We start from the raw sequence: 9,247 nt of genomic DNA, 5'->3' as shown, positions 1-9,247 counted from the left end.
TTGAATCAGTTCTTTTAACGAGGGAAACTTCTAAGACAGATAGGACAGCAGCTCTGTTGGACCGGAGTTGAAAAAACAAATAAAAAAACCCACTCTGGGGATATACAGTATTGAGTTATTTAAGGCAAGTTATGTTTCTTTTACTGCGCCTATTTTTTATGAAGTTAAACATCAGCTGAAACAAATAGTTTGATGCCTCTTTTTTAGATTGCTTGCTGGCATTTGCTCTGGCTGTGGAAAAGCATCCAGTAATACAATAAATCACACACAACTCCAAGCAATACCCTCAAAACGCCGCAAGGAGGCACTATTGTTTTGCAGAGATCTTCGTGTTCCCTCTGCATTGCATTAAGCCTTGCTCAGGGCAAGCAGTTACCGTATGCTACATATTAACTCGAGTTTACACTTGTTGGACAATTTTAAACGTGTAAAATGTTACTTAAACATTGTCAACAGAAGTAAAGGCTACAAGACCGAGAGTCTGATTCTGGAATGGATGTTGTTGTGTAAAGCTTAATACTGTATGCTATATTCAAGAATTGCTGTTCAAAACACATTCAGTCCAATCTTTTTATTTGAACCACTTTAAGGGTACATCTAAAAACATGTGCAGGCCACTATGTGCATGTGACACAAGACAAAAAAAAAGTGTTTCTACATAATATATACAATGTAAACATTCTACAAACACGCACGTGAGGAATAAGGTGTATGTACAACTCTGGAATATGGTGGATCACAGTTCAAGGTGGTGTGTTTGCTTTTGATAATGCAGTTAAAGTTTAAGAAGCAGAGAATAAAATCATCAAATTTATCACACTTCTCTAAAATTGAGGCTGTCTTTAAAAAGAGAGGTTGAGGGGGGGCGGGGGGTGTCACAGTTCATGGTGCGTTCAGAGTTGCTCATTGGCGGGGGCGATGCGGCTCTGCATCTCAGACATCACTCGCCTCATCAGAAGCATCAGGTGCTCGTGGACGTCAAACAGCTGCTGAGGCGAGCAGCCGCTCAGATGGGGCGGCGTCACTGCACAGTCGAGGGCATCCAGTTGGGCCAGAAGACCCTCGGGACCTGCCGGCGGGTCCTTGGATGCTCCAGACGCACTTGAGTCTGGCGTTGCCTCAGACCGCTCTTCCTCCAGCTTGGCAGGAGCGGGCTCATTGGTTAAATCTGTGGCCGCAAACAGATGGGTTGAAAAAAAATTTATGATCAACAATAAGTACACATTCACCTTGGGCGTGTGGAAGCTTTTTACTCATTTCTGTTATATTACCACAAATTTAATAAAATATTAAATTGTTTAATACCAATGCTTGTGTGTCTATTTTTAGTTGTAGGGGAAAAATATGGCTCACAACTTGTAAGAGTGATGGGTAGAACAATTAGATGCTATTCCACTAGGTGGCAAAAGAATAATAATATTGTGAGCAAGCACATTTTGGAATCATCTTTATTTCAGTATACATACCTCTTGTGACATTTTTGTGTGGTAGCGTGCCATGAGATCTTGAACAGACGTGCCTTGGCACAATTACAATTTTATCACTTTTCAAAACCTAATGAAGAGCTCAAAAAGTAATTGTCTGTTTGAATATGTGTTGGCGATTGCACATGTTGTGTCGGGCAGAATCCTTTTAGGTTACAATTAGTTCCTGCTAATAATCACCACTAAATGGCATCGGAACACTACCAGGCAAACAACTCAATGAGGACTGTAAAGATACTGTAATCGGATTCTAAGTAAGGCGCACTGTCGGCTTTTGAGGAAATTGAATGCTTTTAGGTGCGCCTTATAGTGCAGAAAATACGGTACATGAAAAAAAGGGGGCAACAATTTGACGATATTCTACAAAAAATATTGTCAATCTGCAATTGCTTCTCAGAACAATTATGGATATACGGCATTTCTGAGCAACAACTCTTAAGTTTTCAATTATCTTCATACATTTTCTGCAAAAGAGTGTACAATGATATTCTACCGCAATATTTAAAAAAAGAATTTCAAATGATGTCCAAGCTATAAATTGTGCTTTTATTGATTTTTGTGAATACAGTGAAACCTCGGTTTTCGAACGTCTCTGTTCTCGACCAAATTGGTTTTCGACCAAAAATTTCGAGTTTTTTATGCCTCGGATTATGACCGAAAAATCGGTTCTCGACCAAAGTGAGCGCACTTGAATGCGCCACTTGACTCCTCTCGCCTTCCTTACACGAGGAAGTGACGTTTCCTCGGGTAGACGAGGAAGTGACGCTTCCTCGTGTAGCATTCCATTATGAGCAGACGTGTTCAATAAAGATTTTTTTTTAAAAAAGAGCGTGGTTTCGGTTTTCGAGCAAATCAGTTTTCGAACAGCCTTCTGGAACGAATTATGGTCGTATGACTGTATTTACCATATGTCACTTAAATGTAGTGATGGGTACAGAGGCCTGGTACTAAACTGTCCCCGGGCTGAATTTTAAAAACAATTCAGAATCGATAAGCTCCTCCCCTCTACGGTTTTGTTCACGGTCCTGGAGAAATTACTCCGATTGATTTATGCTATATGAATGTTATTTTGGACCTTCTACCTCTTTGTTGTTGCCTCTAACTCCCAATAAAATGAATGTTTGTCTAAGATGCATGTTCCCAATCGGAGCCAAACCATCCGGCCCCGCTAGTTTGCCATGCACGAGGGGAACCTGCGACTCCTTCCTGTGGCAATGCAGTGTTGTGTAATCATAATACAACATAATGCGTAGGATTAAAAACGTACTTCGTGCCACCTAACCCTCTAGGTTTTATGTTATTTTGATGTGTGGAGTCGATATATGTGTGACGGTGGTGTACACACACCTAACATGTTGGCGGATTTCTCTTCTTCATCCTGGTTAGGCGTCTCCTCCGGCTCCGAAGTCATCATTTCCATCTCCACGAAACTCTTCAGCTCATCTAACCCTCGGCCTTTCCGCTGGAGGGGCATTGGTCATGTGTCAACACACACGTAATGGGTAAAAAGAAGGCGGAAAAACGGTTCCAGATACCTGCTGCTCGTAGGACTTGAGGGCTTTCTTGACATTGGAAATCTTTGGTGAGTGAATAGGTAGAGTCTTAATTTCATTGGGAGTCAGAGCACTGAGGTCGCCGACCGTTTTGATGTTGCGTGCTCGCACGAGCTGCCCAAAACCACGGGACCTGCCAGGGTGACAACAAGCACAATAAATCAGTTTGCAAGGAGACTGAAACCATTCATTGGTCATCCTTTTTGGAATGTGAAAAAGTCCATTTGCACTCATCTGTACTCACCAAATGTTGGACGATATCTGAGGCAGTACCGCTTCGATGGGTGCGGCGCATCCGACCAGGGCGGGATAGATGCAGTTTTTGGAAACGGGCCGAGGCTCCCGACTCATCTCCGAAATCTTGGAGAAAAGTTGTAGAAAAAAATTAAACGTGCAGCCGACCAGGGTGAATATTGGTCTCACAGCTAATATGCTGCTGGAGTTCATAATTGGTGCACGTACCAGGCATTTTTTGGAACTCCTGAAATTTGGACTGTGAAGATTCCTGGGACTTATAGTCAGCGGCCTTTTTGTTGGCGTTGTGACAAACTGAAACCGGCGGGTGGGGTGTTAAATACCATTCAGAAAAGAAAACACCTTGAAAAACTATTGTCAGTTCAAGCCAGTTGGCAACACCATACTTTTGGTTGGGGTATGGTGCCGACTTTGCCTCTTCTGGGGGAGCTCGTTCTGACAGCAGGACTGCGGCGGTCGATGTCGTCGGCCGTCTCCTGGTGTTGAATGGGATTAGCAAAAGACACGCGCCTGGACTGCAAAGTAATCCAAAGTAATCTGTCAGTTAGACTGACGGGAAAAAGTAGTTAAAGCAAGCTGATAAAAGGTCACCAACCTTGACGAGAGGTGAGGGTGTCTCCTCCTCCACAGGTCTCTTCTGCCCTTTTTTGAGAATGCTGGTTGAGGGAGAGGCTGAAGGCGACCAGGTTCCTTTGGTCTTGTTACCGCACGGGCTCTGGACCAAGTCTGGCATCAACTCCGCCTCCAGGTCCTTCAGCTTTGCCGGAGAAGAATCCTGGGAGATTGCGCTCAATGTTGATTCAGTGGTACAAACGTCACTTTGAGCAGTTTTTGGATCGCCATCTGTGTTTGACATCTGGGTTCTCTCCTCATCTTGACATCGTGTGAAAGGTACCTCCTCATCCCGAAGACCCTCATGTAGGGGTAGATTGTCTTCTAACACCGGGTGTGATGTCTTCTCTATATTGGCGGCTGAACCCTCTGCAGCATTTGAACACTCTTCTTGCTTTCGTCCAAGAGCGCAACTCTGAGCTTCCTCCACTGGGACAACTGTGTGATCTTCATTGACAGAAGGACATTGCTTTCCTACAACTATCGGTGTAGCCTCCTCTGGTGAGGACTCTGAGACTTGCAGCTTCTCTTTCGCCCCCTCAGAGAGAGTCTTGGTGGGTGCAGCAAAAGCCTGAGAATCCAAGCCCTCCTGACTCTGCTCAGTAAGAGTGCCTTGCGATGCCAACATTTCAGATGATTCCACGTCCCCGGTGTTACTCTCTTGTGAAGAAGCAGAGTTTGCTTTTCTTCGGGACTTTCGTCGCCTTCCTTTCCTCTTGCTAGGCGATGAGCTGAGAGAGGTAATTTCAGGCTCAGGGTTTTCAGGTTCCAGGGCTTCAGCAGCGGCAAAATTCATTTGGATTTCTTTGCAGATGTCAGACATATCCGGTGGTTCAGAAAGGATTGAATTTAGGCTTTTAGGGGAGTCCTCTTGTACTTGAGCAGTTTCCAACATTTCTGCATCTACAGAATTCTTTTCTGCAGCAATAAAGTCAATGTCAGATTTGACAGTGACGGGACTTGGTGATGTCCCTTGGGATTTCAGTCTCTTTAGAGGCAGGGAATATTTTTCTTTGGCCTCTGCCAATTCAGATTTTAATGCCTCTGTGGTGGCTGTGAAGACTTTGGAAGATCTCCGTCTGGATTTCCTGCCTTGAGAAGACTCTGTGGATCCCGCAACATCAAAAGACTGGGAGCTTTCTGGAGTGGAAGTGGCACTCGAGTTGGACTGTACCTTGCTACTTCTTGTCCGACCTCTTTCACCAGCTTCTGTTGGACTATTGTCCTGAGAATGAGACCGACTCTGCGTTCTGGGCAAGGCCTTTGGTTCACTCTTATCTTCTGCTGTCTCTGACGATGCCTTCCTTCGTCTACGTCGTGGCAGAGGCGGACTATCAGTGGATGTTGGCGTAATCTCTTGTGTGTCTTCTTGACTGGATTCAGTTTCAGGTTCATCTTTGGCGATGTCCTCCTGATTACTAAGAATGCAAGCTGGCGTGCTTACTCCTTGGATGGTGTTACTAGTTAAAGAAGCAATAGACTGAGAATCTTTTTCTCGTTTTTTGCACTGTACTAAGAATTCAATTTCTTGTGTTTGGCCATCAGTTTCGGGTGAGACAATGGTTATTTGAGAACCTGACCTATTATCATCCTTTTTAATTTGTTTTGGTAGCTTGTACAAGTCAGTCTGGCTAGATTTTACGGGTTCAGACAAAACCTGCGACTGGGAGTCGCCTCCTTCCAAAATCTTACTTAATGATTTTGAATGTCTGACACGTTTTTGCTGTGCCTGGCTTCCGGCATCAGACCCCGTGTCCGATTGTGAGTCTGTTTGGCTGGACGTGGGTTGCATCTCAAGAACCTCCTCAGATTCTGGTAAGGATTTGGAAATGATGATACTCCTTCCCTGTTTCTCAATTTGAGTATCATATTGAATTTCTGATTGTAAGTCAATTTGACCAGATACCTTTTCAGACATCATCTCTGCATTCATAAGATCCTCCTCCTTAGGCTCTATAAAGGATGTGGCAGGCAGGTCATGTTGTCCGTCTGATTTCTGATTGGCCAGAGTGTGTGATTTTAAGTTGGTTTGACTGGATATTTCCTCAGACATTTTAAGGCCCTCCTCTCTTGACTCCAACAGAGAACTGCACCGTTGGCCACAATGTTGCTGTGACTGCTTTTCAGAATCAGCCCGAGTTTCTGATTGCATGGATGTTTTTTCAGACATTGATCCGGGCTTAAGATCAACCCCGTTGGGGTCCTTGAAACAATCACTTGGGCGGCAGCCATTTTTTTGTGAGTTTTCTTCAGAATCAGTCCGAGTGTCTGAATATATATCCGCTTGACTGGGCAATTTCTCAGACTGTGCTGCACCCCTCCGGACTTCCTCTTTAGGCTTCGATAAGGATTTGGGAGGTCGCCCACGCTTTCGCAGCGACTGTCTTTCGAAATCAGATGGAGTGCCTGATTGCAACTCACACTGACTGGACACAGTCTCGGATACAGGCTTTGAGTTCTGAAGACTGTCCTCCTTGGGCCCCCGTAAGGATTTGCTGTGCCTTTGCTCTGACTGGCTTTCAGAATCAGACTGGGAGTCGGATTTTAAGTTCGTTTGACTGGCAATTTTTTGACGCTTCAGATGATTATGCTTGGTCTCTGCCAGGGACTTTCGAGGTCGGCCGCGCTTTGGCTGTGATCGGCTTTCAGATTCAGACAGCTGGTCTGTTTGACTTGACTCTTGCGATCTGGGTCTTCTCTTTTTTTCTTCAGGTTCAAGGAGGAAACTCCCTGAACTGCTGTACAGCTTGACCTTCCTATGTGATCGAACTGGAGACTTAGTTTGACTTGAGGAACTGTCACCCTGAGACCTCAGCTGAATTCTACTACTCGCCACCTTGCTTCTCGTATTGGGTCTGTTCAGTGGTGTGCTTGAATCAAGTGGCCTTTCTCCTGGGAGGAGATGTTTAGCGTGCTTACGGTGTCTCCGCTCACCCGGGGAAGTCAAACTCTCGGAAAACTGAGAATCATCTCCAGTCTCTTGAGAATCCCCCTCTGGATTGGAGCTTCTCATGTCATCTGATGTGGAAGACACGGAGCTATTGTCCATGGCCACAAATTCAGTCTGAGTGTCTGGGATGACATCATCAACTTCTTCATGACTCGACAACCTTTCAGTCAGCCTTACAGGCTCAAGTTTCCTCTCGCTGTCTAATTTGCGCCTTCGCGGTGACTCTTGGAGGTCACTTACTGGACACTTTGACAGTGCCTGTGAGGACAGCTGAGAATTTTGATCAAGGGCTTTCTGGGAACCCTCTCGGGAGAGGCTGTTTGAGTCCTGGCAACCAGAAGTCTTCATGAGGGGACCTGTGAACGAGGATGCAGTACTGGGGCTCGTAGACTTTCTTTCAATATATTTCTCCAACGTAATGAAGGATTGACGGCGGCTGCCGCCACTTGACTTCTGGGGTGTTCCAGAGACTAAATCTGAAGAGCTTGACATGTTGGGACTGGTGTTTTTATCCACTTGTGTGTCCTTATCTGCTACACTGCCATTGCATCTGGCATCTTCTTCTACGGAAACATCCATTGACTCTGGTATAATTTCCTGTTCCTCCTTCGCTGATTCATTTTCCGAGGCTTTCTGGATTGCAAAGTCTTGAGTCTTCGGGCGAACGTCAGCAACTTCATTTGTCTCCTGAGTTAACTGTAAGAAAACATTCAATACACAGGATTAAAGAGTTTAAAAGTCGTTTACATCCATATGAAGCAGGGATGTAGTGACTTGTGTTACTGTCGTTTTAATCAAATAAAATTTGATTAAAACAAGAAAAAAGGGCAAGCTGCACATCGTCAATGGTTGACTGCTTCTTTACCTCAGCGGAAGCTTTCATTGCAGCTTTGTCAGCTTCTTCGGTGGCTAATTTGCTCCTACAGAGAGGGGGGAAAAATGGACAATTTCTGATTTGACACTCTTTTTGCAACCTTTACTTTGTTTCATGTCCAACATTGAATTTGGCACTTACAGAGAGTCTTCTTGGCTCTGCGTGTACTGCGTGAAAACTGTAGTATCCAAAGAGGCATCCAGGTTGTTGTACATGGCAGGTATGTCAACCCTACGTCACAAAGAGTATATTTTAATAACCTTCTGTATTTTCACGACCATAAGGTGCACTTAAAAGTCATTACATTTTTTCCAAAAAGGATAGTGCGCCTAATAATGCCTTATGTATGCACTGAGTTCCAAAATCTGTGAATGCTGTTGTGTGACTTCAATGAGTGGTCCGCTTGACCGACTGAAGTTGTGCCGACACGCTGCTTATATCGAGGAAAGGCGGACGTAACCGAGGACAGCATGCGGACGTTAAAGTGGGAAGTGCGGGCATGAAAGAGGATGCTTCAAGGCATCCCCTCAGTAGGTGGATATCATATAAAGTACGTGCATTGTGGAACACAACATCCCAAAAATTGCACCTATGAAGAAACACGCTTACGAAGCACGTTTTAAACTGCAAGCTATCAGTTACGCGAAGGAATCCATGGGAATCGAGCAACCGCGCAAGAATTCAAGATCAACTAATCCATGGTGCCTGGTGCTTTCGGCACAATCTATCCATCCGGGAAAGGACGACGGTGGCGCAGCAACATCTGTGTGCAAATCGAAATCCTGCCGCCAGACACTACATCGCTGATTCAGCCCTTGGACCAAGGCATCATCCGTGTTTTCAAGGCTCGCTATAAATGCAACACCCTGTAACATCTTGTTGAGGCTGTGGACTCGGATCAAGATTTCTCACTCAAGGACTACTGGCATGCATACACCATTGCATCATGTCTCCGAAATATTCAGAGGGCCATTCAGGAGATGAAAACTGAAACTTTGAATGGCTGCTAGAAACCTGTGGCCAGAGGCAGTGCAAAACCCGACCGGAGGATCCCTTGATGAGATCCATCACTCCGTGGTAGATACAGCTGTGAAGCTAGATAAACAGCTTGGAGGAGATGGCTTTAATGATGTGACTCCAGATGACACTATGCCTTTTAATGCAGTGCGCCGTATGGTCGTGAAAATAAGGTATGTTGAATTAAGAAAAAAGAATAATAATTGTCACAGGCATGAGACATAGAATGGAATTAACAAAGATGAAAGTGGACTTTTCTGAAAATTCCGGAAAAAATAAATAAATAAATGTGTGTGTGTGTGTGTGTGTGTGTGTGTGTGTGTGTGTGCGCGCGCGCGCGCACGTACTTGGCCGATCAAGCATGAATTAGTTTATACAAAACGCTATTCAAATACTCGACATTCAATGATTAATCTTCCTTTTGAGTGCACACGTGTACCCTTTGTGTCTTCCGTTCGGGCCGAAATTTCGAAATCTCCAAGATATGGCGAGGCCATGAGAA

The 9,247-nt window shown here is 44.8% G+C and overlaps 1 protein-coding gene across 6 annotated transcripts in view; it reads right to left on the bottom strand.

Moving 5' to 3' along the window:
* Positions 1 to 556: 556 nt before the first annotated feature.
* The window catches only part of rif1 (replication timing regulatory factor 1), a 32,889-nt gene continuing 24,198 nt past the window's right edge, over positions 557 to 9,247 (bottom strand). For 5 of the 6 annotated variants that reach the window (XM_019876916.1, XM_019876914.1, XM_019876913.1 and 2 more), the window contains exons 27-35: positions 7,870 to 7,959; positions 7,720 to 7,774; positions 3,888 to 7,550; positions 3,679 to 3,807; positions 3,500 to 3,586; positions 3,282 to 3,397; positions 3,020 to 3,170; positions 2,832 to 2,946; positions 557 to 1,174 (exon numbers count right to left, since the gene is read on the bottom strand). In XM_019876916.1, the coding sequence (XP_019732475.1) occupies positions 894 to 1,174; positions 2,832 to 2,946; positions 3,020 to 3,170; positions 3,282 to 3,397; positions 3,500 to 3,586; positions 3,679 to 3,807; positions 3,888 to 7,550; positions 7,720 to 7,774; positions 7,870 to 7,959 (4,687 nt within the window). In that variant the 3' untranslated portion in view covers positions 557 to 893. The remainder of the gene's footprint in view (positions 1,175 to 2,831; positions 2,947 to 3,019; positions 3,171 to 3,281; positions 3,398 to 3,499; positions 3,587 to 3,678; positions 3,808 to 3,887; positions 7,551 to 7,719; positions 7,775 to 7,869; positions 7,960 to 9,247) is intronic. The other variant, XM_019876918.1, reaches the window with a different exon arrangement.

Source organism: Hippocampus comes, unplaced genomic scaffold (genome assembly GCF_001891065.2).
Source record: "Hippocampus comes isolate QL1 unplaced genomic scaffold, H_comes_QL1_v1.1 scaffold110, whole genome shotgun sequence".
In the NCBI taxonomy this organism is placed as follows: domain Eukaryota; kingdom Metazoa; phylum Chordata; class Actinopteri; order Syngnathiformes; family Syngnathidae; genus Hippocampus; species Hippocampus comes.
The sequence above is the reverse complement of the archived record's forward strand: the minus strand, read 5'-3'. Positions and strand labels throughout refer to the sequence as shown.